The sequence below is a fragment of the Narcine bancroftii genome, chromosome 1 (assembly GCF_036971445.1).
Source record: "Narcine bancroftii isolate sNarBan1 chromosome 1, sNarBan1.hap1, whole genome shotgun sequence".
NCBI lineage: Eukaryota > Metazoa > Chordata > Chondrichthyes > Torpediniformes > Narcinidae > Narcine > Narcine bancroftii.
Genome location: NC_091469.1, coordinates 126,566,875 through 126,593,712, shown reverse-complemented (window position 1 = coordinate 126,593,712; position 26,838 = coordinate 126,566,875). Strand labels below are relative to the sequence as shown.

The window sequence follows — 26,838 nt, the reverse complement described above, 5'->3', positions numbered from 1 at the left end:
CTCATCCCATTGTAATTAGGCTTTCTCCAATTAAACACTTTACCATTTTGTTTACTATTACCTATGTCCATAGCTATGCAGAAGCTTAGGGACTTGTAGTCACTATCATTGAAATGCTCCCCCTCCCCCAACACAGAGGTCTGTCACCTAAGCAGGTATGCCAAGTTAGTTTAAACTCCCCAAAGCTCCAGCAAACCTGCCCTCTCCAGTCTCTTTTTTGTTCAAGTCATACCATCCCCAGAAGAGATCCCAATGATCCACAAATCTGAACCTTGGCTCCCTGCATCAACTTCAGGCACGCAATCATCTGCCATATTTTCCTATTGCTACCCTCACTGGTGCCGAGCACTGGCAGCATTCCTGAGATTACCATCCTTGAGGTCCTGCTTTTCAGCCTCTTTTTTTAACTCCCTATATTCTCTCTACAGGACCTCATCCCTACTCCTATCCGTGTCGATGGTACCAATGTGGATCATGACATCTAGCTGCTCACCCTCCCGCTTCAGAGTGCTGTGGACTCAGAGACGTCCCTGGCACCTTCCACCATTAAATTCCTCCACAACAAACTCAATCAGGGACCAATTTAAGGACTTTTACCATGGCATTTTATTTATTTATTTTTCTCTATATAGCAGTTACTTTGTTTATGTGTCGATTGAATACAGTTTTTTGTTTGCACTACCAATAAGTGGTTATTCTGCCTCGCCTGCAGGGAGAGGAATCTCAGGTTTGTATGTGATATATATACTCTGCAAAAAATCTGAAATCTAGCTACACAATCCCAAATCCCTATACCTCTCCTTTTCCCCCCTTCCCTTCGTAGCCAAAGTAGTTTAAGAGTTAATTTTATCATAGTGAGGAAATTTAGGGGTCTGGCAGATAGGTGGAGCTGAGTCACTAGTCAGATCACTTGGGATATTAAATGGCAGAGCGGAGCAGCCTCAATGAGCCAGATGGCCTACTCCAGCTCCTATTTCTTTATAGTGTAGAAGAAGACTCATGGAATTGTTTTCCAGCATTTATTCACTTCCCCCCCCCCCTCCTTTTTTTCCCCTTTGCTCCCTTAGCAAGGTAGCAAGCAGTATCAGGAGCAGGAAGGGAGGGGCTTAGGAGGTGCACAACAGGTTATACCATGACAGATTATGTTGTGTTTATATTGTATATATGATTTTGGGAGATAAATTTGGACATGTTTTTTTAAAATGTTATTCTTGGCTTGGCTTCGCGGACGACGATTTATGGAGGGGTAAATGTCCACGTCAGCTGCAGGCTCGTTTGTGGCTGACAAGTCCGATGCAGGACAGGCAGACATGGTTGCAGCAGTTGCAGGGGAAAATTTGTTGGTTGGGGTTGTCTTTTGTCAATGAGGTGGGCTCTGCGGTCTTCTTCAAACGAGGGTGCTGCCCGCCGAACTGTGAGGCACCAAGATGCACGGTTTGAGGCGATATCAGCCCACTGGCGGTGGTCAATGTGGCAGGCACTAAGATTTCTTTAGGCAGTCCTTGTATCTCTTTGGTGCACCTCTGACATGATGGCCAGTGGAGAGCTCGCCATATAACATGATCTTGGGAAGGCGATGGTCCTCCATTCTGGAGACGTGACCTACCCAGCGCAGTTGGATCTTCAACAGCGTGGATTCGATGCTGTCGGCCTCTGCCATCTCGAGTACTTTGATGTTAGGGATGAAGTCGGTCCAATAAATGTTGAGGATGGAGCGGAGACAACACTGGTGGAAGTTTCTAGGAGCCGTAGGTGATGCTGGTAGAGGACCCATGATTCAGAGCCAAACAGGAGTGTGGGTATGACAACGGCTCTGTATACGCTTATCTTTGTGAGGTTTTTCAGTTGGTTGTTTTTCCAGACTCTTCCAAAGGCGCTATTTGCCTTAGCGAGTCTGTTGTCTATCTCGTCGATCCTTGCATCTGATGAAATGGTGCAGCCAAGATAGGTAAACTGGTTGACCGTTTTGAGTTTTGTATGCCCGATGGTGATGTGGGGGGGCTGGCTGATGGAGGACCTCAGTTTTCTTCAGGCTGACTTCCAGGCCAAACATTTTGGCAGTTTCCACAAAACAGGACGTCAAGTGCTGAAGAGCTGGCTCTGAATGGGCAACTAAAGCGGCATCATCTGCAAAGAGTAGTTCACGGACAAGTTGATCACATAAAAACACCCTAACAGATCTCATTTAAAATACCAGGGCTTTGCTCAAGCCAGAGGGGCTCCTGGGGGCTAGATTGCTTCCATACCTATTTGAACGCGACCAGAGATGTCTTCCACACTGATGAACTCAGAAGGTCTGCATCAGGGACTGCACACATATGATGCTGCCATTGAAGTGTTGAAGGCTAGGTACCTGAAGTCACAAAACAACGAGTATGGAATCTTCGGGAAGCTAGCCTAGATCAGGACAGACTTCACCAGCTCAGTAACTCCATAGTGACTGTAAAAGTAAACGGACATTCCACTAAATACCTAATTGATACAGGCTCTACTGAAAGCTCCATAGATTCACGGACTGCAAAAATAAGAATTAAAGATGTATTCTTCCAATTATCGCATATTCCTTGCATCTCATTTGCATTCTACGTGTGTTCAACAACATTGTATAGTACATCTGTCATTTGAAGGGAGGAAATTCTGGTAATTTTGCTTGTATATACTTGATGAATTGTGTGCTCTGGTGTTGTTGGGTCTGGACTTCCTGTGTCACCTTAAAAGCGTGACCTTGGAGTATTCTGGTCCCCTCCCCCTGTAATGGTTCGGAACAGAGGGTCCCTAAAATCAGAACCCACATTCAGCTTTTCCACAGTCCACCCTCTTCTCTTCCCGAATCTGTCCTCAGACTGCAAATCTATTGCTACCAAGAGCAGGAGGTACAGTACAGCAGACTGAGATTTTGTAAAGTCTGAGACACAATGTCTGCTCGACTAAGGTATCATCGAACTTAGCACCAGCCGGTGGAGAGCGCATGTGGTAGTGGTAAAAGGAGAAAACATGTCAGGGCTAGTAATTGACTATAGCTAAACTATTAATCAGTACACACTCCTGGACATTCACCCCCTCCCTCGTATTTTGGACATGCTGAATGATATTGCGCAATATTGGGTCTATTTGATCATTGACCTGAAAGCTGCTTATCACCAGCTGCCAAACTGTCCCGAGGACTGTCCTTATATGGCATTTGAGGCTAACGGTCATCTCTATCAATTCCGGAAGGTCCCTTTCGTTATCACTAATGAGGGTTCTATTATCCAGAGGCAGATGGACAGAATAGTGGACAAGTATGGGTTGAAGGCCAACTTCCCCTACCGCCATAATGTCACCATCTGTGGCCACAACTTGGAGGACCATGACACCAACCTACAAAGTTTTCTCCATGCGACGAAAGCCTCAACCTCACTTATAACTCTGACAAGTGTGTGTTCAGGACTAAACTTCTGGCTGTCCTTGGCTACGTGGTGGAGAATGACATCATTGGCCTGATCCCAATAGGATGGGCCCCCTGTTAGAGCTCCCCATTCCGAGGACCACAAAGGCTTTGAGGAGATGCCTGGGGTTTTTCTCATCTTATGCCCAGTGGATCCCTCAATATGCTGATAAGATTTGCCCTCTCTTAAAAGTCACTAATTTCCCCCTCTTGGTTGAAGCCCAAACTGCTTTTAACTAACTCCAGAATCACATGCGAAAACTGCCATGCACGTGGTGGACGAGAATGTACCTTTCCAAGTGGAAAGCGATGCTTTGGACGCAGCCCTAGCTGTTACCCTCAACCAGGCAGGCAGGCCAGTTGTATTTCAAGGCCACGAGCTCCGGAATCCATCTGTGGAAAAGGAGGTTTAAGCCAATGCAGAAGCAGCGAGGCACTGGAGACACAACCTGGCTGGCAGGAAATTTACGCTCCTCACTGACCAGCGCTTGGTTGCATTCATGTTTAATAATGTCAAGAGGGGTAGAATCAAAAATGACAAGATTACTAGGTGGAGGATCGAGCTCTCCACTTACAATTACGATATTGCCTATCAGCCAGGAGCTCTTAATGACCATCTAGATGCCTTACCCACTGGAAGCTGTACGTCTGCACACACTGCCCAACTGCGGTCTCTGCATAATGAGCTCTGCCATCCAGGGGTCACCTGCATGGCTCATTTTGTCAAGGCGAACAATCTGCCCTACTCCATGGAAGACGTCAGGGAAATGACTAGGTCTTTCCAGGTCTGCGTGGAGTACAAGCCGCACTTCTACCGCCCTCCAAAGTCCCTTTCAATGGCTCAGTGTCGATTTTAAGGAACCTTTCCCCTCCACAAATGGGAACACCTTTTTCCTCTCTATCATTGATGAGTACTCCTGCTTCCCATCCGCCATTCCATATCCAGGCCCTAGACTTCATTTTCGCCCTGTTCGGGTATTCCAGCTATATTCATAGCGACCAGGGCGCATCCTTTATGAGTGATGAGCTACGTCAGTACCTGCTGGTGAGGGGCATCGTGTCCAGCACTATTATTAGCTACAATCTCTGGGGAATGGGCAGGTTGAAAAGGAGAATGCCATGGTCTGGAAGGCTGTCGAACTGGCCCTGAAGTCAAAAGGCCTTGCAGACTCACGCTAGCAAGAAGCCCTCCCTCTGGCACTCCATTCCATCCGGTCGCTACTATGTGCCACAACCAACGCTACTCCTCACGAGCACCTATTCAATTTTGAAAGAAGATTGGCATCAGGAACTGCACTCCCAACCTGGCTCACCACTCCTGGCCCAGTCCTTCTCAGGAAGCACATGAGGAGAAACAAGACCGACCCCCTGGCTTAAAGGGTGAAACTGCTCCACGCCAATCCCAGGTACGTCTATGTGGAGTACTTGGATGGCAGGGAGGACACTGTCTCCATCAGGAACAGAGGGTCCGTTGCCTCAAGTGCCCTGCGAGCTCATTCTTGCCACTCCCACTCAGGGCCTCAGGGGATCCGGTTCAGGAGGAAAGTGCATCCCCCTCCACCTGTGATCCTGTGATCCCTAACCCTAACCCCTCACAAGGGGACCAGGAGACCCAAGGCCCCCCAGTGTCAAGGCGCTCCATCAGGATCTCCAGACCCCTGGACCACTTAAATCTGTAAATAACCATATATTTTTCAACTTTAAAAAAAAATTCACAGTCCCTAAATTCTGCAGGGAGGGGTGAATGCAGTGAACTGGGATTCACTGGTAGTATGTTGTGCTGATGGCTGGCTCCGTCCCTGATCTGCTCACATATAACCCTGGTTTCCCATCTCAACCCAGAACCCTTCTGAAGACCACTGTGAGACCCTACCCATCGTTATAAGCTAATAAAAGCATTTGTGCTACAAAGTGCCACAAGACTCGTAACACCAGGTTCAGGAACAGCTCCACCGTCACATCAACGACAGAGATTCATTTAAGGATTCTTACTTGTGCACTTTATTAGTTTTCTTTTGGCTCTCTCTCTCTCTGTGTGTTGCACAGTCAGTTTGTTTACATTCGTTATCTGTTTACAGTTCTGTTTGTTTAGACTGGGTAGTTTATGTTTGCACTACCAATGAGTGGTAATTCTGCCGCACCCGCGGGAAAAGAGGAATCTCAGAGTTGCATGTATATTCTCTGACAATAAATCTTAAATTGCGTTATAAATACCTGAGTGCAAGAAAGATGCTTTCTCAATATGTATGTTTCCAGCCCCACTTTTTATTGGGCTAATTGCCGACTTCCCGGGTTTGTAGACCTATAATTTCTAACGACACGCTGCAAAAGAGAGGGACTAATTTGAACCAACGAGATTGCGCGGAACCGATCCGGCAGCTCCTCACTGCCTGGTGAGAACGCAGGCGCATCACTGCCACTCGCCCGTTCACCAGCCCAGCTTCCGCCTTCGGCGCGTCACTGTCATTGACCTTGCGCTTCGCTCGGCCTGTCACCCGGAAGCGCATATGGACCGGCGTCGCCATGGGGAACAGCTGGGGATCGAAGATGGCTGCCGTTGGTCGGAGCATTCGGGTAAGTGTGGGGAGCGGGACTTCTGTTGGCGTGGTCGTGCTCAGGATTTGGGGCTCTCTCGTGGAGAGGAGAGGAGTCGTTAGTGACCTTGAAATGGAGCAGCGGGTTAAAGCAGACCGTGTGATGGAGAAAGTGCACTTTATGTCAGCGCCTTGGTGAAGGCCTGAAACCTTCAACGTTGGTTATGTATCTTTATCTTTGCTGTATAAAGTACACGATTTGATGCGCTGAGCGTATTTAAACTTCAACCGCGGTGTCTGCGGACTTTCGTGTTTTACTTCGCCCTTCACCCGTTTCCAGGACGAGGAAGAGAAGGGGGTGGGGGGGTGGGGGGGGGGTGGTGGAGGGGGGGGGTGGTGGAGGGGGGGGGGTGGTGGAGGGGGGGGGGTGGGGGGGAAACACAGGAGCTGCAAGTGTCATCACTGACCTCCGAGCCATTAACTGAAGGACGACCGGGTGTCCGTTCCCAAGTGAACAGCTGGGCTATCAGTCGCAATTACACCCCCCACCCCGGCATGGATGTTGGCGACGGCACCTATATGCTGCTCTCGAGTACTTTTGAAAACAGATGATCACAATTTGAAATAAACCAAAGCAAAATACGAATACTCTGATAAAGTGCCGTGTACAAAGAAACCATTTCAAATTAATGCCCTTTCATTGAAGTTTGCATCATTTCATCTTGGTCGAAACAGTGGAGGCAATTGGTCTGGAGAAATTTGAACTGTATGAAGAAAGAATACTGTATATAGATGATTTGGCAGTTGATAGAACTTATTTTGTCAACTTAATGCTGTGATCCTAACTCAACGCCATGCTTCCAGCCAAACAATTCAGAAAATCAAAAATAAAAACCATGTAGAAATAATAGTAGATCAGGCAGCATCTGTCAAGAAAAATATGGTTCATTATCTTTAATTTTCTGCTTTCACCGCCTGTGTTCTTTCATAAGATTTCCAGTATCTGCATTTTTTTAATTTTGCATTTTAATCAGAAAACCTCTCAGTTTTTAATCCCTGTTTATTGGAAGGTCAGTGGAAGGAAAATATATAATAATGAGTTTATTATCAAGTACAATGTACATATGCACTGAAATTCTTGCATGCTACACCCCAACAGTTTTTTTAAAAAAAGTAGTATGCATTAAATTACCCCAGTGTGGAAAGAGATAATAAATACTAACGATCAATGATAAATGTTCACAGATACAGTTAATGCAAGAGAAAAACAGTGGTGTTTCAGTAGAGGAGACAGGTCCTTCTGGGCTGTTAGAATAATTCATAATTGGGGTAGAAAGGGAAAATTCAAGATCCTGAGCCATTTGGAGAGGAAAACTTGTAGAACCCTGAGGTGCTGGATTTCAGGCATCTGTACCCTCTTCCTGAAAGTAACAGTGAGAAGAGATGGTGAGCAGCACCCTTTATGCATTTCAATGGATGGGGGGGGGGGGTTGGAGCCTATGGTGGGCTTGCCAATTATTGCTCTCTACCCTTGCCATGTATGTGATGTTAGAAATGGGAGGATAATTGAGCATAATATATGCCAAAGAGATAGTGCAGGTGAGAGGGTGTCAGATTCCTGGATCATTGAGCTGTCTTCCAGGGAAGGTGGGACCTGTACTGGCAAGATGGTTTGCATCTAAACTGGAACAAATATCCTTGTGAGTAGAAGGTTTGCAAGTGCTGCTCCGGGGAGGTTAAACTAGATTTGCTGGGGAATGAGAACCAGAATCCTAGAGCAAATAGTGAATGATTGTAGAAAAAAAAAGATGGTTAAGCTTGCATACAAAGACAGGAATCAAAAGATTGTACATGGTGGGAAAATAATGTTTTGAATTGTATTTATTTCAATGCAAGGAGTATTGTAGGGAAGGTGGATGAGTTTAGAGTGTGAATTGGCACGTGAAATTGTAGGAAAGCATTTGGCTCAGACAGAGTACCTGGCTGAGTATGAAAAATCTGTGCTGACCAATGTACCAATATATTCATGGATATCTTTCAAAATCTCACTCTGGCAGGGCATGGTACCCACCTGTTTCAAACAGATGTCAATCCTAATGGTTCCCAAGAAGAGCATAGGAACCTGCCTTAATGACTATTGACAATAGCACTCTAATTAACAGTGATGAAGTGTTTTGAAAGGCTGGTATTGGTCAGGGAACATTGAACATAGAACATTACAGCACAGTAATGTCCTCTGGTCCATGATGCTGGCCTATACAAACCTCTTCAACAAACTAAATATTTTCAACCTCACACCCATAACCCTATTTTTTTCTTGCTTGCATGTGCCTGTCTAAGAGTCTTTTAAATATCCTCTTGTATCTGCCTCCACCACCACTCCTGGCAATGCAGTCCAGAAACCCATTACTCTCTGTGTATTTAAAAAAAATACTTAGCCCTGATGTCTTCCCTAAACTTTCCTCCCTTGTGTAGATGTCCTTTGGTGTTTGCCACTTTTTTTTTTGCCCTGGGGAAAAAGGTGGTTGGCTATCCACCCTTTCTATGCCTCTCATAATCTTGTAGATCTCTATTAAGTCACCTCCCATCCTTCTTCACTCCAAAGAGAAAAATGCGAGCTCTGTTAATCTTGCCTCTTAAGAGATGTTCTCCAATCCATGCAATATCTGAGTAAATCTCTTCTGTATCCCCTCTAACTTTGACATCCCTCCTGTAATGAAGGAACCAAAAACATTTCAAGTGTGGTCCAAATAGAATTCTCTAAAGCTACAACATTAGAATCTTATAAGAGAGGATCGAGAGATCTGGACACTCAAAAGGTGGTCACTGAAGAATGGTTTACTGGGCTCCCTCAAGTCAGCGGATTGAGCAGTGTTCAAGAATTTAACTGAGGATCTGAATGATTACACCAAGGCCATTACAAGCTTTATTAAAACAGCTGTGGATGAGTGTAGACCAACCAACCAACCAAATCATTCAGGGTTTTCTGCAACAAGAAATGATGAACAATGGAATCTTCTGAGAGCCAGATCACAGGCATTTAAGAGTAGAAATCCAGAACACGACACAAAGAGCAGGTATGATCTATGAAAAACCATCTCCCGGGTAGAGATCCTGGACAAGAATGGAAACAACGAAGGACACCCAATGGCTGTGACAGAGCCTAAATGACATGGCTTCCTACAAAACCAAATCCAATGCAGTATGAGAAAGCAAAACTTCACTCCCAGATGAACTCAATTCCGTCTATGCCCAATTTGACCACCAGAAGGAGGAAGAGCCACTGCTCACCCCCAGGTACCCTGATGATCCTCTACTGTCAGTAATATCGAGATGACGTGTGGGCTGCCTTCAGGCGAATAAATCCAAGGGAAGCATCCAGTCCTGATGGAGTACCAGGCAGAGTACTGAAGTACTGAAAAGCTAAGCTTGCCAATATATTCATGGATATCTTCAACATCTCTCTCTGATAGGGTACCCATCTGTTTCAAACAGGCATCAATCATACCTGTGCCCAAGAACAGTGTGATAACCAAAATGACTAGCGACTAGTGGAACTCACATCCACAGAGATGAATTGTTTTGGGAGGCTGGGTTGAAGCACATCAGTTCCTGTCTGAGCGGCAACATGAATCTGTTCCAGTTTGCCTACCACAGCAACAGGTCTATGGTAGATATCATCTCACTGGCTCTATACAAATCCCTGGAACACCTGGACAGCAAAGACGCATAAATCAAGATGCATTTTATCGACAGCAGTTCAGCATTCAACACTAATGTACCTTAAAACTTCAGAAAATTTCAAGACCTGGGTCTCAATACCCCATTGTACGTAGTGGGGTGGTGCTTAGGTTCTAATGGAGGTTGTGGAGATGTTCTTGCACATTCTCACTGATAATGGTCTGGAGGTAAGGAAATTTAGACCCAAGTCTTGGAGTTTGCTGATCAATTTTGAGGGGATGATGGTGTTAAATACTGAACTTTTAATGATAAAGAGCACCCTGATGCATGCATCTTTGCAGTCCCAGGTGTAACAGGGCTTTGAGTAGAGCTGGTGAGATGGCATCCAATGTAGACTTGTTGCTGCGGCACGAAAATTGGAAAGGATCCACGTTGCCACTCAGCTGAAATGCTTCAAAACCACCGTTTCAAAACGCTTCATTGTGGATATGAGTGACATTGGACAATGGTCATTTAGGCAGGTTACTGTGCCATTCTTGGGCATCAGTTGTCATGAAGACCAGAGGACCCCAAAAACCAGCAGCAATAGATATGCACTACAACACAGGGTTACTTAAACAAAAGTAGTTTTTAATTATATTTGAGCAAGAAAATAGAATTAAACTTTAACTTGTTACCTAACTACTTAATCCCCCCTCTAATACAAAGTGCAGGTGTATGTAATGTATATTTAAGATTAGAAAAGTTCTTTGGATCACAGTCCAATCTCACTGGTTGCATGCAATTCTTGTACTGTGCACAGAAGTTAGCATTAACAAAGTTCACCAGTCTTTGGTGCTTAACAGGCAAATGGTTACCACTCAGGAGGGTTCTTTCTGGTTTTCAGAGAGAGATTCCTTTTCCAGGACATCTGCAACTGATTCCTTCTCAATCAGTCTTGCTGACGAAACTTGCCCCCTTCAAGGTTCTCCAGATGATCCTCTTTCTTTCAGGTCACCTTTCACACCGCCAGTCTTCTCCTTTGACCAGGCAGCCTTCCAAAGTTTGCCAGCTTGTTCCTCTGGAATGGATTTCTGTCTCTCTCCTCTCTGTTTCTCTCCCTCCTTTTCTGAGAGTAAAAATCTTCTCTGCCTGAAAAGATCACGTGCTCTCCCAAGCAAGCTGTTGATACTTTGTTGCTTCCAGCAAACAGCATTCTACGAAAGTCCTGCAAATATGTGCTTTAAAATGTGTGTGTGCAGGCTGCTCTAACAATTCCTCCCAAACCACCTTTAAATACTCTGTCACACAGTGCAATTGACACCTGTTTCAAGCAGGTGGGTACAGCACGTGCAAGAGTGAGATGTTGAAGATATCCATGAATACATTAGAAAGTTGGTCAGCACAGATTTTTAATACTTGGCCAGGTACTTCATCTGGATCAGATCCTTTCCTCAGATTTATTCTCCTGAAGGCAGCCCTCGCGTCATCCTTGGATACGGACAGGAAAGGATAATCGGGACATTGGTGGATAAATGCCCAGGGGCTGACCAGATATTACCTTGAATCTTGAGAGAGATTAGTGTTGAAATTGTAGGGGCCAGGGCAGAGATATTTAAAACATCCTTCAATACGAAGGAGATGCTAATATTGTTCTGTTGCCTTTTTTTTAAAAAAAGGCCCCGAGAATAATCTGGGAAATTATAGGCCACTGAACCTAAAGCTATAGTGGTTAAATTAATGTGGATCACTTCCCGCATCTCTGTGAGGACAGATTTGAAATACAACATCCACCACAAGCCTCCAGTGTGCCATAGGGAAACATTGTAACATCCTCACTGACTCGATGCATTTCAGCTCTCTCTGGGAACACATCATGATCAAATGCAAATGTCTGAAAGAGGGAAGTCAACCCCCCCCCCCCCCCCCTCACCCCCACTACAAGCTCCACCTGTTACACTTATGGTAGATTTAATGTTCCAGCATTGGACCCATTAGTGTAGAGACCCCAGGAAAAAAAAAGTAGTGTGAAGTCCTGGTAGATACATGCTTGAACTATGATCAATCGTGACAGTCTGTCTACATCTGTTAGTTCATAGATAACACAATTGATTTGGATGCTTTTGGAACTAGATATGCAACTTTAATTCCCTCGAGTGTTTTGCATTGTCATCTCAATTTATTAACGTACTGAATTCCAACAAATTTTGTAAAATGATTTTGACTTATTTCCATTCATATTAATCAGTGCAGATTACTACCATTATTCCTTTAGAAGTCTACTGAAGAATATTTCTATAGATCTGAATTTAGTTTATTTCAAGCATAGACCATGTTCACTGGATGTTTCATTCCAGCCAAGGTAAAATACTTTGTCATGTACTGCTAGAATCCAAAAGAGCATTGTTTCATTTTCCATCCTTGTTGTTGGAAAATACATCATTATTTATAAATTTGCATTTTCCAAACTAAATTAACAGCTGCCAAAATATTTTAAAAAGATATTAGCGATTAAAATTAAAAGTTACCAATGTCTGAATCTTATTGACATTGGTGAATCTTTCGATATTATAAAATATTTACACCATCATGTCCAAGATAATTTTCAAAGTTTAGCTCTATACTTAATCCTCTAAATAAAACATCTTAATGTGCTTCAGCAAAAGTAGATGATGGAATGTTTCAAATATTTATGGAGCTTTTCTGAGGATTGAATATAAGTGTCAAGGAAAATTGTATTTACTTTTTCTTTTTCAAATTTGTAGACTGTAAAAGCACATCAACGATTAATTAAATTCCCAGATAGAAAAGCCTTCCCTCAACCTGATGGTAAGTATAATTCAGTAAAACTTTTTCATCATTTGTAGAAAAGATGCATAATAAGTTAGAGTTCTAACCCATGGTATATTGCTTTAAAACATTCTTATCTAATGATAATATTCACCCACTACTCCGTGTAGGTAATTATCTCATGGCATTTTTAGAGCTTTGGAACTAAGCTGTAAAAAATGCAAACAAGAAGTATTGGGATGTCCAATTAAAAGCTTGTCAAAATAATTTACAAGCAGGGTCTTTAAGAGAGTGGAGGAGCTGAGTGGCTTAGGGAGAGAATATCGGAGCTTGTGGTTGAAGTTCAAGGGTAGCCAGAAAAAGTCAGGCTTGTATGAGGACAGAGATGGAGGGACAATGTATTTTGAGTAAGTTTTAGATCTGAGAGAGTTACAGCTGTTGAAGGGTTTAAATATGTGAGGAATTAATCAAGTTGTATGGGTCCTGGAGCAAAAATTGAGGGTGGTAAATTAAAAGCAAGGGATTGGAGGATTTCAATTTTAGAGGGTAAAAGAAAGAATCTTGCCGGGGACCATTACAATTAGAGCTGGAATATTTCACCTGAGTCCAATGAAACCCAACTAGATGTGTTTGTTTAGGCCAAATCAGGCTTGGGAAATAGATATTTGGTCTCTGGTTAAACTGGCCCAGACTGTTATTAATCTTGTACTCCACATTCTGGTTTGGTCTTCCAAAGTGTCTCACTTCACACTCCTCTAGATTGAGCTCCATCTGCCACTTCTCCACCCAACTCTGTATGTGTTCTATATCCCATTAAAGTCTTGGACGACTCAACTCTATCCACAAAACTACCAACCTTTGAGTCATCTGCAACTTTATGAACCCATCCCTCCACTTTCTTATCTAAGTCATTTGTAAAGATCACAAAAAGCAGGAGAGCAGATCAGATCCCTGTGCAACACCACTGGTTGCCTACTTCCAGTCAGAATATGCTCCATCTATGACCACCTTCTGCCTTTTGTGGCCAGCCTCCATTGCAACCAAGTTTCTATGGATGCCATACCTTGTGACTTTCAGGATGAGCCTACCATTTGTCATCTGCCTTGCTTCTATCCAGAAACACCACATCTGCCACTCAACCTTCATCAACTTCTTTTGTCACCTCTTCGAAAAATTCAAATAGGTTTGTGAAACACATTCTGCCCCTCACAAAGGCACGCTGATGATCCCTAATAAGATTATGCTTCTCCAAATGCTTGCAAGTTTTATCCCTAAGAATCCTCTCAATAGTTTGCCTACCATTGGTCTATAATTCCCAGGATTCCCCCTTTTTATCTTTATTGAACAACGGAACAATATTTGCCATCCTCTAATCCTCTGGAACCATCTCTGAGGCCAAGAATTATGTAAAGATCATCATCAATGCTCCTGCAATCTCGTTCTTTGTTTCCATAGTAACCCATCTGGCCCCAGGGAATATCATGTCTGGCCACAGGCACTTATCGTTCCTGATAAAGTTGAGAGAAATTAATCAGCCCCTAATAATATGAAAAAAATAATCAGTTTTTATCATCCTAAAGAATGCATCTTGTAGCATAACATACAGTTTGTGAGCTTTGAGAGGTTACGACCATAAGAGAAAGGAGAAGAATTAAGACATGAGACCCAAATGAGTATTGATGACTGATGTATTCTTCTTTTCAACTCAGTTTTCCTGCCTTTTCCTCATAACCTTTGACACCCTTACTAATAAAGATTCTATCAATCAACCTCCATTTTAAAAATCTACCCAGTGACTTGGCCTCCACAGCTGTTTGTGGCAATGAATTCCACAGATTCAACACCCTCTGACTGAAGAAATTTCTCCTCCTCTCTGTTCTAAAGGGACATCCTTTTATTCTGAGGCTGTGTCCTCTGGACCTAGACTCTCCCATGACTGGAAACATATTCTCCACATCCCCTTATCCAGCCCTTTTGATATTTGGTAAGTAGCAGACCCAATGGTATGTAAATTATGTAGATGACGGAGTTGATTGCTTTGTGGCCCTATTTTCAGATGATATGAAGATGGGTGGTGTTGATGAAGGAAGGAGTTTACAGAGGGATGTGGACAGGTTGGGAAAATGAGCAAAGAAGTGGCAGATGGAAATGGCACAGGGAAGTGTATTGTCAGAACTCTGTGAGAAGGAATAAAAGCATAGACTATTTTCTTCACTAGACACTGGCAGCCTTGTGTTAGTCAGCTAGCCTACTATCCACACTAGTACCTTTTTCTGACATACCATGGGCTCCTATATTGTTTAGTCGCCTTGTATGGCACTCTTTTCAAATAACTTTCTGAAAATCCAAATAATCAACATCCATTGACTCTCCCTTTGGCCTGCTTGTTATTTCCTTGAAGAATTCCAATAGTTTTGTCAAGCAAGATCTCCCTTGAAGGAAACCATGTTGACTTCTGCTTATTTTATCTTGTGCTTTCAAGTACCACAAAACCTCATCCTTCGTATTGGACTCCAGAATCTTGCCAGCACTGAAGCTAACTGGCTGATATCAAAACACCTGTTGATGATTGTGTCCCTACCAAATCGTTCAGGGTTTTCCCTAATTAGAATCCCTGGATGTACAATGAAATCCTGAATCTGCTGAGAGCCACATCACAGTCGAGAAAACTCAATGCAGGAAGTGGAGATTCCAGATGAGAATGGTCACCCAACTGTGGGGGGGTGGGCCTTAATGACATAAACTGCTACAAAACTAGATCCAGTGCAGTAGGAGACAGCAAAACTTCACTCCCTGATGAACTCAATACCTTTTATTCTCAATTTGACCACCAAAACAAGGAAAACCCACTGCGCATCTCCATGTCCTCTGATTATCCTCTACTGTCAGAAACGGAGAGATGACATGCAGGCTGCCTTCAAAAGAGTAAATCCAGGAAAAGCATCTGGTCTGTATACAGTACCAGGCCGAATACTGAAAACTTGTGCAGTCCAACTTGCCAATGTATGTACAGACGTATTCAACATCTTACATCGGCAGGGGCTAGTACCCTCCTGTTTCAACAGTCTCAATCTTACCCATGTCCAAGAAGAGTGTGATCACCTGCCTAAATGATGAGTGACCAGTGGCACTCACATGAATAGTGATAGTGTTTTGAGAGGCTAGTTTTGAAACACATCAGCTCCTGTCTGAGCGGCAACATGGATTAATTCCAATTTGCCTACAGCAGCAACAGGTTTAGGGCAGATGCCATCTCAGTGGCTCTACCCAAAGCCCCATAAAATCTGGACAGAAAAGATCCATACATCAGGACACTCTTTATTGAGTACAGTTTACCATTAAACACCATCATCCCCTCAAAACTGATCAGTAAAATTGTAAAACCTAGGCCTCAATACCCCACTGTATACTGTAATTGGATCCTTGATTTCTTCACTTACAGACCACAATCAGTGAGAATTGGTAAGATCATCTCCTCTACAATTTCCATCAGACATCAAAAACATTGGCAAACCTCTGCAGATGTTTAATGGAAAGTGTGCTAACTGCTTGCATCATGGTCTGGTACGGGAGCACCAATAGCTCTGGGCAGAAAGCCCTGGAAAAGATAGCAGATACAGCACAGGCAAAACTCCGCACCATCGAGATCATCTACATGTAATGCTCTGCAGGAGAGCATCATCAAGGATCCACACCAACCAGGGACATGCTCTGTTCTCGCTGCTGCCATCAGGAAAGAAGTATAGGTGCCACAAGAGTTGTACCACCAGGTTCAGGAACAGTTCCTACCCCTCCACCATCAGACTCTTCAACAAGAAATTCAATCAAAGACTCATTTAAGGACACTTACTTTGCACATTATTTATTATTGAATATTTGTTCTCTGTATTGCAACCAGTTTGTTTCGACTCCTTTCTTTCTTTACATTTCTCTTTTGTATGCATATCTTTTCTTGACTACAGTTTTTTTTGCTCTACCATTAAGTAGAAATTCTGCCTGGCCTGATTGTACTCTGACAATAAATCTGAACTTGTCTCTCCCTTCTTGGAGTGGATTGACATTTGCATTTTTTTTCAATCTTCTGGAACCACTTCTGACTAATGATTCTTGAAAGTTCATTAGTAATGTGTTCACAATCTTTTTAGCTACCTGCCTCAGAACCCTGGAATATAGTCCATCCAGTCCAGGTAACTTATCCACCTTCTGCTTCCTAAATTCCTTCTCCTTATAACAACTACACACATTTCTGGTCCAACTCTCAAATTTCTAGCACATCACTGGTGTCTTCCACAGTGCAGTGAAACACGAAGTCTGTAGATGTTGTGATTGTAGTAAGAACACAGAAATACTGGAGGAATATAGTACTGGAGGAATGCAGCATCCAAAGGAGGTAAAGATATAGAACTGATGTTTCGGGCCTAGCCCTTTTAGTCCAAAAATGTATATTACCTCCTATAGACATTGTGAGACTTGCTGAAGTCCTCCAGCATTTCTGTGATTTTACTTCCACAATGAAGACTGACATAAAATACCTAATCAGTTCATCTCCCATTTCTTTGTTCCCCATTACCACTTCTCCAGCATAAATTTCCTGTGGTCCATTCTCTAATCTTTTTTATCGAATAATCTTTTTTTCATAGATGTTAAAATCTTTTGGTATCCTTGTTTATGTTACTGGCTAGCTTATCTTCATATTTCATCTTTTCTCCTCTTATTACACATTTTAGTTGTTTTCTGTTTTTAAAAGCTTGCCGCTAATTTTTGCAAGACTATATGCCCTCTCTTCAGCTTTTATGTTATATTTGACTTCCCTTATCAGCTACAGTTGTTTTACCCTCCCCTTAGATTGTTTCTTCTTTGGGATGAATCTGTTCTGTGTCTTTCGAATTATTCCTAGACCTCCTGCCATTGCTACTCCACTGTCATCCCTGCTAGGGTCCCATTCCAATCAACGTTGCCCAGATCCTCTCTCATGTCACAGTAGATACGTTTACTCAATTGTAACACTGACCCATCTGACTAGCTTCTCACTCTCAAACTACAGAGTGAATTCTATCATGATCACTTCCTCCTAATGACTCCTTTACTTTAACCTTCATAATCAAGTTTGGTTCATTGCACAGCACAAAATCAAGAATTGCCTTTTCTCTTGCAGGCTCAACCACAGTTGCTCTAAAAATGCATCTCCTAAGCAATTGACAAATTCCTTCTCTTGGGATCCCAGCGCCAACATAATTTTCCCAATCTACCTGCAGGCCAACATGGCCTGTTTCCGCTCCGTAAATGGTTATGTGGTTATATGTTGAAGCCCCCATGTACAATGTAACATTGTCTTTCTTACATGTCTTTCCAGTTGTGATTTTTACTTTGCCTCATGTCTGCTATTTGGATGCCTCTTTATTATTCACTTAGAGGTCTTTTTTTATCCTTCTTGCTAAGGATTTGATTTCATTTTTTACTAACAGAGCCTCCACACCCTCTCCACCCATTTGCCTGTCTTTTTGATAGGATGTGTTCCTTGGATGTTTAGTTTCCAGCTGTGATTCTGCTTCAGCTACATCTCCATTATGCCCACATTAATAGTGTACTTGCCAATTTTAAACTGCACTTTAAGATCATCTACCTTGTTTCATATACTGTGTGCATTAAAATACAACACTTTCAGTCCCGTATTCAGCACCCTTCAGGCATTTGTCTCTGTGATACCCAAGTTTAAATTCTTATCCTTTTCTAAACTTTCTGACCTAAATTTTATTTGGCAACCTCAGTCACCTAGTCCTGTATTTTCTTCCCTTTTGCTTTATCCATATGTTTCCAATCATTTGCACCCACCCACCACTAGTTGGTTTAAAGCTCTAGTTATGTGATTTGTCATGATTCTAGTCCCAGCACTGTTCAGACGAAGCTTCTCCCATTGGAGCAGATTCTTTCTTCCCCAATACTGAGCTAATGTCCACAAATTCAAACTACTACTCCCACACCAATCTTTGAACCACACATTTAACTCCCAAATCTTATCAACCTTGTGCCAATTTGCATATGGCTCAGGGATCAATCCAGAGATTATTACCTTTCTCGTACTGCTTTTTAATTTAGTCCTTAGCTGCTACCATTCCCTCAGCAGAACTTCTGTCCTAGTTTTAACTACATTATTGGCACCCATGTGGATCACGGCAACTCGATCTTTCCAAATTCAACTAAGTCAGGTGAGATGTGCAGAACCTGGGGACTGGACAGGCAACATAGCCTTTGGGTCTCTCGATCCTCACTGAAAAAATTAATGTCTATTCCCTTACTCCTGCATCATGCAATTACAGCACATTACTGGACCCTGCATCCCTACTTTATTTAGTTTGTTGTAATTTGGTGGTGTTTATTGAATTGCCATGTCGCTAGTACATTCGCTAAGTCTTAAGTACAAGCCCTCAAGACAATTGGTATGTATAGTGGTTTAAAGAGGAAGAGGTAAGGGTTCTTGCCTGATTCACCAAAGCCTATCAAGTTGCATCTACGATTGTTTTCCATGGATTGAATACATGCAGTTGATTAATTGAAACATTTTTTCCTCAATTAACAATCTTCATTAATTTGAGATTCTTTTTACTTAATTGAGACAAAATGTTGTGATAGGATGTTGAGTGATGCATTGTGGTTTCATAAATGTTTTTAATTCTTGTATTCATTTTTTAGTGCATGAAGCTCTCAAATCAATGTCTGTGTCAATCCAGGAACAGCAACCGGCATCAATAAGTTCAATTTCTTCAGCCACTCCTGTTAGCCAAATATCTGGCACACGTGACACAATAGAGATAGTGAGAGCTCTACCACAGAAATACAGAAGACCACCAGTGTCAGAAGAAGAAATGGGTTACATTCAGGTGAGTTTGCAGTCTTGATGAGATCATTATCAGTTTATTGATGACTACGGTGTGAAGGGTACATAATCAGGCAAATGGGTTAGGAAATGCATGAAGTGTGCAAGGAAGTTGATGAATTAATCCTTGCCCCAAATGAAAACATGGCTCCTGAGGTGATGAATCTCATCTCCATAAATGCGCAGAAAGACAACTCAACAACAAAATGGAATTTAAGGTCAAGCCTGCTGCTGAAACTATGATATAAAAGCAGAAACCAGGATTTATACATAGTTTCTATCTACTTAACCAAACCTATATCTAAGAATCTCCATAATGAACGCCTCATTTTGCAACAAGGCTCTCTTATTTGCTCAGTGTTAAACAACATTGTTTCACAACCTCTGGTCACCTCACTGCAGGAAGGATGTGGATGCTATATAGATGGTGCAGAGGAGATTTCCAAGGAGGCTGCCTGGATTAGAGAACATGCCTTATGAGGATAGGTTGAGTGAACTTCGTCTTTTCTCTTGAGAGCAATGGAGGATGAGGGTACCCTGATGGAGATCTATAAAGTGATGAGAGGAATTGATCATGTGGATGTCCAAAGGCTTTTTTCCTGGGCTGAAACTGATAACACAAGGGAGCATAGTTTGAAGGTGCTTGTGAGTATATGCAGGGGGGGGGGGGGGGTTGGAAGGGGTAACTTTTTCACAGTGGTGGGTGATTGGAATATGCTGCTAGCCTATTCATAGTGGTGGTCACAGCTACAATGGGACCTTTAAGATATTAGATGGGTTTGAGGCAAATATAGATTGAAAGGTTCAAGGAACTGAGAAAAATGGAGTGTTATGCAAAAGGGAAATCCAAGGCAGATGTTAGATTAGGTTATTAGGTTGGGATAACACTAGGCTGTAGTTCTACATTCTTAATTTGTATTTTAATTACATTTTTCAAAGTAAAAGAGCAAAGTTATTTAGCCTTTTCTGCTCACCTGAACAATCTACTTTCAAGTTTGAAATAACTTTAAGATGATATCAATTTTAAACTTGTCAATTTTGTGTAATGCCAGTAATCAGTCTTGTTCCATTGTCTGAATTGTCAGACTGGCTTTAGAATTAATTTACTTGATTGTAGTGGCATATTTGAGTTTGACCTGCTGTTTTATAGTTTGTCTAATTGAACTGTCTGTTCATTGTAATTTTGTTTTCCAGCGTGGTGGACCCGAGTAGGATCAATGGCTTATTTCTTTCATTCATCAGTGGTTCTTTCTATCATTTTGTGATTTTTGTTTCGTTCCAAGCTGTGGGTACTGTTACAAGCATTTGTAAGGACTTTATTACCACTGCACTGACAATGAGTCCTCAGAATGAATGTACATACTGGAATGTTCAATAAACACTGAAGGGTTGTCACAATTTTATAAAAGTAGAAATATCTTTATATATTTCCCAAATTATGTTCAGTGATTTTTTTTTCCCCCACAGGAAATATTTGGTGAAATTAAAAGCTTTTATATTGTTCAGTTATCAGTAAAATTTAGTAAGTAAATTATTAATTTGATCATGATGAATTTAACTGTTGCCAAGCGTTAAAACTAGAAGTGGTCTCAATACATCTGAGACAATCCTAATGTTCAAACATTTCAATATAATTTCAGATAATTGTTTTTGCAGATTAGATAAGGGACTCCACAAAGAGCCCAAGCAAGGTCATATTGTTAACAATTTAAATGTAAGGGTTTAAGTGCCTAGTTCTGCTTAAAATCCTAGTTTTGCCAGGTGTTATATTTTTTTAAGGAAGACAAATATATTGCTAAATAAAACAGTAAATTATGTAGTCCAATACAGAATTAAACTATATTTGAATTGAATCCTTTAACACATTAATGTGACAATTAAGGAAGTTGAAAATTATGTACATAAGACTGAATTGTAGGAGTTATGCATTGACATTGTTAAAGCATTAATCAAAGTGTAGAATAGAAATATACTTTTAATGTATAATGAAGAAATGCAAAAGCACTATTGTACATAAGTCTGGGTATGAACTACATAAACGTATACTGCCACAGAGATTTTAAGACAAATTAAGGAGTTTAAGTTTATTAAAATTACTTAATTCACACATGTTTTTTGTGGTATTCTTGTGGGAATGTAATCCAAAATGACTTGATTTCTATCAGGATCTCATGCTGGCTTAATTTTAATCAATAAATGAGTTCTGTCATGTACTAATGATCATGTAAAACATCTGATTTTGTTTAATAGCCTCTCTCTCCATCCACCAGGGAAGTTTAAAGAATTCTTCAAGCCTTTCAAGTATCCTATCTATAAATTACTTATTCTTGTAACATTATTTTGTTGCCATGATAGATGGAAAACTTAAAGATTACTCTGGCAGGATCCAAAGATGTTCTGTAATTAGTGTTGAGGCTTTGTATTATATTCACTAATATGTAATAAATGAACAATTCTAAATTTTGTTCTACGCTTCCTTCAATACATTAAATTTTATTTATCTTCCACAGACAGCTCAAAGTGATTGAGAACTTGGATAACAGAAAAAATGCAAACACTAATTCCTTCACAATTAGCTTATGTTGGTGACATTGCTACATTCAGAAGATTTGTTCCATTCTATTAGTTATTAACCAAACAATAAATTATTTCCTATAAGTAAAACAAAGGACACGATGGAAACAATACTGTATAACAATGAACTATTACAATTTTTTGATAGAACATTGAAAAAATTAGCAAGATTGTGGTGTTACCTAGCTGTATAGATCATGAAAGTCCAGGTTACGTTCCTGATGGAAGCTGAATTAACATCTCAAAATGATTAGATGTGGACTGGATTGGCACATGCAACTGACAACAAAAATCACAATAAAACTTAACTGAGAATATCATTGGAATTTATTTTGGTTTTCAACCAGCTGTTCCAGTTTTTTGTATTCAATTTTTTATTAAAAGAGGATAATGTTGATAATCAAACTTGTTTTAAATATGTAATAAAGGAACAGTGAAAATGTACATAAACAAATGCAAATGAACAAGGCATTAGACATCCTGAGAAAAGTAACATTTTACCTTTCCCAGACTATCAAAATGTTTTCAATTACAAGATTTTGTGTTCACTGTCCTAATTAAATGATTACTGAAAACACTTAAGAATTCTCTTTCTTCCCCATGCCATCCTATCTCTCAAAAATTAATCAGTATGTGGGAGATAAGAATCTTAACAAACAATGCCAAAAAGGCCTTGTATTTTGAATTATCCTGTACATTGGAGGAACAGCACTTGATTTTCTGTCTGGGCACTCTCCAGCCATATGGCATTAACATCGACTTTTCCAGTTTCAGCTAATCTGTTCTCTTTTCTCCTTTGTCAGCTTTCCTCCCCCTTCCCTCTCTGTTCACCCAGCCATCCTTCCTCCTTGATTGCTGCTGTGCCCTCCCTTCATTTTCCATCTATCACCTCCTGGCTTTGTGACTATGCCTCTTTTGTTCGGATATCTGCTGGCATTTTTCCATTCCTTGATGAAGGATCAAGCTTGAAATGTCAGTTATGTATTCTTTGCTATATACTGTAAAGGACACTGACCTGCTGAGTTTCTCTGGCATATTTCTAAGAACTCAGTTATGGTGGTTTAAAAATTTAGTTCCATCCACCCTAAACCTTTCCTTCTCTCTCTCTATCAACTGCCTTTGTCTGTAATCCTTCACTTATCCCTGGTCTTATGCCTCCCACCCTGACATTACAGCAGCGCTCTATCCTCCTAGACACTGTTCAGATGTAGTGTTTCACCATGCAACGTGGACCATTCTTTTTCTCCCACTGATCTGCTGTGTTCCTCCAGCAGATTGAGTTTAACCTCAGTTGCCAGCATCTGCAGTCTCTTGCTTACCCCATCTCCTCACTCTTCCAATTCTGAGAGAAGAACTCTTGACCTGAAATGTTGACTCAGTTCCTCCCTCCACTGAGGATGAGCACTTCCAGCATTCCTGGTTTGGTTTAGATTTATTGCCAGAGTACATGCCTTTATAGCATAGCATAGAATATTGGGGCTGGGGGTGATTTTGAGACTGTTTAAGGCATTGGTGAGGTCAAGTTTGGAGTAATGGGTGCAGTTCTGGTCTCCAAGTTAGAGGAAGGATATAAATAAGGTTGAGAGGGTGCAAAGAAGGTTTACGAAAATGTTGCCTGGATTGCAGTATCTTGAATATGGAGAAAGACTGAGTAGACTGGGACTTTATTCACTGGAGCATAGAAGGTTGAAAGGGGATTTGATAGAGGTGTTTAAAATTATGAAGGGAGTAGATGTGAATAGGCTCTTTCCCCTGAGGGTAGGGGAGATTGGAACAAGGGGTCATAAGGGAAAAACTTTAGGAGTAATATAAAAGGATGCTTCTTCATTCAGAGTGATGGCTCAGTGGAACAATCTTCCGGAGGGTCAATTCTGTCATTTAAGAGGTTAGATGAATACATAGATGTGAGGGGGTTGTAGGGTTATGGGCATGGGAGTGGGTAGGTGGGACTAGAAGGGCTGATAGGACCTGTACTGTAAATTGTTACATGGTTATATATACGTACAACCCTGAGATTCTTTTTTTTCTGCGGGCGAGGCAATTAGTGCAAAAAAAATGTGGTTATCAAATATATGAGGGAAAACAATAAAGTGCAAAAGTAAGAGTGGTCGGAGTCTGATTGTGTTCCTGAAGCTGGTCGAGTTCCAGCATCTGCATCCCTCTAACTCGGATCTTCATTGAGGAAAAGTACAGGGCTCTTTATTTCAAACGCGACCTTGAAGCTGAGAATTCCGCCCACCCTTTCATGCATTTTATGGGCAGCACCTTGCGGCAAGGCGGCCCGCGTTCTGATTGGTGGGTTGAGTTGATGCCTCGTTTGCTGTTGCTAAGCAGCCAGGCCGATTTTTTTCGGCCGAGCTCTGATCGCTCAGTGGCTGGTCCACGGAAGTGACGACACCACCGAGTCGGAAGTTATGCTGCGGAGGCTCTGGTGCTCCTGGGAATGATGGCGGTGGATGTCAAGTCCAGGGCGAAGCGTTACGAGAAACTTGATTTCTTAGGAGAGGGACAGGTGAGGCTCATCGGCTCCTGCCTCCTCGTAGCTGGTTTCAGTCCGGCTTCTTGCAAACCTCTGCACCGATGCAGGAAGCCGGTGGAGTAGATTGCTGTGTTAAACGGGGGCTTTCTTCAACTCTCCGGAGAAAGTTGTGTGTTTCATTCGTTTGTGGTTTGGTACAAACCGGCTCTGCAGTTCCTGCATTGAAAACTGTGAACGAGTTGTACGGGCATTTAACTTGGCAAGGAAACCTTGCAACCACCACGTCATTCCCCAACTCGGAATGCAGTCACAGTATGAAAATAGGCCACATGTTCTTCCACTCTCCAGCACTCGTCCCGTCGTCTTCAGTGCTATGGCGTTCCACGTGCTTACCTGAATGCTTCTCTGGGTCCACCACCACGGCCAGCAGTGTGCGCCGCATATTAAATGCAAGGAATGGGGGAAGAAAAAAAAAACCCTACCTAATTCCACGTAAACCTAGATACCCTTCCAAGGTTTAAGCAGGAGTAGGTCATCAGCCCCTCAACCCAGCACTGCCATCTTACACGATCACATCTGGCCTCCACTCCTCTGCCAGTCCACATTGCTTCAGTTCCACGATCTTTAAAATATCTAACTCCACCTTAAATATATCTAATGATCTTACTCCACAACCTTTGGGGGTGAGGAAAGAGAATTTCAGAGATTCAAAGACTGAAAAAAAAATTCTATATAATCAATGTGCAACTGCTCTTATTTTGCAATTGTATTTTGACTGTGACTCTCCCAACAGTTAAAAATATCAGAACATTTACTCTCTGTCGAACCTCCTCAGGATCTTGTATATTTGAATAAGTCGTCTATCATTTTTATAAACACCAAAATATACAGATCCAAACAGTCTGGCCTTTATTATTAGGACAGCACTTTCATCCTAGGAATTAGAATATGGAAACAGTAACAGCAGAGCCCTTCAGCCCACATTGCACTGCCTCCAATGCATTACATCCCTTTTTAGATAAGGGGACAAAACCCTGAACAGTATTTCAGGTTTGGTCTCACCAACACTCTGTACAACTATAATAACCCCCCCCCTCCCATTCTTAAACATATTTATAATAAAGGTCAATGTGTCTTTGGCTTCTTTAAGTGTTTGCTACACCTGATTGATAACTCTTGGTCATTTTTTTTTCGGCCTGCGCTGCCCAATTACACACAGTTGACCTAAAACCTTGGTACATTTTGAATGGTGGCACCCGGGAAAACCCACACAGATATGGGGAGAACGTACAAACTCCTTACAGTCAGCACTGATTTGAACCCTAGTCCCGGTTGCTGTAACGTGCTAACCGTCCCACCCTTCATGCACTAAAACATTTAGATCACTAAACTTGACTCCTTTGTATTCTCTCTCCATTTCAATAGTAATCTTCCTTTTGATCCTTACTGAAGTGCATGAACTCACATTTCCCCACATTTGCTAGGTTTTTGCTCAATCTATATCCAGTTGCAGAATCACATTGATCTTGTTTCAATTTTTTTTGCCCTTTCACTTATTTTATGTCAGGCACATCCGCTAGCAGGAAAATTTACATCCCTCAGCGTTCCGTACTTCAGACAGGTTGCTTCCGGTGTCTTTCGTGCTCCAAGGAAAACAAATTCATCCTATCTAGTCTCTCCTCTGCTGCAACGTTCCTTTCCAGTAATTCTTTGGTTTGCTAATGAAAGCCAACATGTTTGCCTTCTTCAACACCTTGTCTGTACTGCCATCTTCAGGAATCCTTGGACATGTCCAAGGACCTTCTGTTTCATGATGTATTTCCCCACATGCATCCCTTTTATTACGATAAACTTTCATCTGCTATATTGGTGTAATTTAAAAAAAAAAGATTCTCTGTGTATTGCACAGTCATTGGTTATCAAGTCAAGTCGCATTTATTTTATCGTTCATATCATAAACCTTGCGGTGTACGGTGAAAGCAAGAGAGTGCTTCTTCAGACTGTGGAGCTGGTTATTTACTTCAGAAACAATTTTTATAAATAATACATCACATTAAATACCATGTTACATATGCTAGCCCTGTGTCCCTGGAGTTCAGAAGCCTTACAGCTTGGTGGAAAAAGATGCCTCGTAATCTGGTCGCGAGGACCCGAGCACTTTGGTAACTCTTTCCGGATGGCAGGAAGGAGAACAGATTGCAGAAGGGGTGTGTGGAGTCCCTCACAATATTTATGGCTTTCCTCAAACAACGGCTGTTATAAATGTTCATTATGGCAGGGAGAGAGACCCCAATAATCCCCTCAGCAGTCTTTACTCTTCCCTGTGGGGACGTGATGGTACAGTTCCCTGTAGAACGTAGTGAGGGTGGAGGGTGGAAGCTGAACTTTCCTCAACCTCCGCAAGAAGTAAAGGCGTTGGGCCTTCTTGGCAATGGATGTGGTGTTGGGGGACCAGGAAAGATCCTTCACCAGGTGCACACCAAGGTTGAGCCATCGATGG

General features: G+C 42.0%; 2 protein-coding genes across 5 annotated transcripts in view; both read left to right on the top strand.

Annotated features, from left to right (window-relative positions):
• The first annotated feature begins 5,920 nt into the window (after positions 1 to 5,920).
• kgd4 (alpha-ketoglutarate dehydrogenase subunit 4) lies at positions 5,921 to 22,189 on the top strand. Of its 4 annotated transcripts, XM_069938655.1 has the most exons (5): positions 5,976 to 6,001; positions 12,387 to 12,450; positions 14,296 to 14,395; positions 19,102 to 19,289; positions 22,008 to 22,189. In XM_069938655.1, exons 2-5 carry the CDS (start codon positions 12,448 to 12,450, stop codon positions 22,089 to 22,091), a joined length of 375 nt encoding a protein of 124 aa, XP_069794756.1. In that variant the 5' UTR covers positions 5,976 to 6,001; positions 12,387 to 12,447; the 3' UTR covers positions 22,092 to 22,189. The 4 variants fall into 4 exon arrangements, with proteins under 4 accessions (XP_069794745.1, XP_069794773.1, XP_069794763.1 ...); XM_069938644.1 differs by lacking the exon at positions 14,296 to 14,395 and having other exon boundaries at positions 5,921 to 6,001; XM_069938672.1 differs by lacking the exons at positions 14,296 to 14,395; positions 22,008 to 22,189 and adding an exon at positions 21,796 to 21,997 and having other exon boundaries at positions 5,921 to 6,001.
• A 2,075-nt stretch (positions 22,190 to 24,264) lies between these two features.
• The window catches only part of cdk7 (cyclin-dependent kinase 7), a 55,882-nt gene continuing 53,308 nt past the window's right edge, over positions 24,265 to 26,838 (top strand). Inside the window, exon 1 of the mRNA XM_069938630.1 lies at positions 24,265 to 24,371. Coding sequence (XP_069794731.1) covers positions 24,303 to 24,371 — 69 coding nt within the window. The 5' untranslated portion in view covers positions 24,265 to 24,302. The remainder of the gene's footprint in view (positions 24,372 to 26,838) is intronic.

Coding starts and splice junctions, on each gene's coding strand:
- kgd4 (XM_069938644.1), top strand. CDS start 5,951: ATGGGGAACAGCTGGGGATCGAAGATGGCTGCCGTTGGTCGGAGCATT. Junction 6,002..12,386: donor CCGTTGGTCGGAGCATTCGG/GTAAGTGTGGGG, acceptor TCAAATTTGTAG/ACTGTAAAAGCACATCAACG. Junction 19,290..22,007: donor AAGAAATGGGTTACATTCAG/GTGAGTTTGCAG, acceptor ATTTTTTGATAG/AACATTGAAAAAATTAGCAA.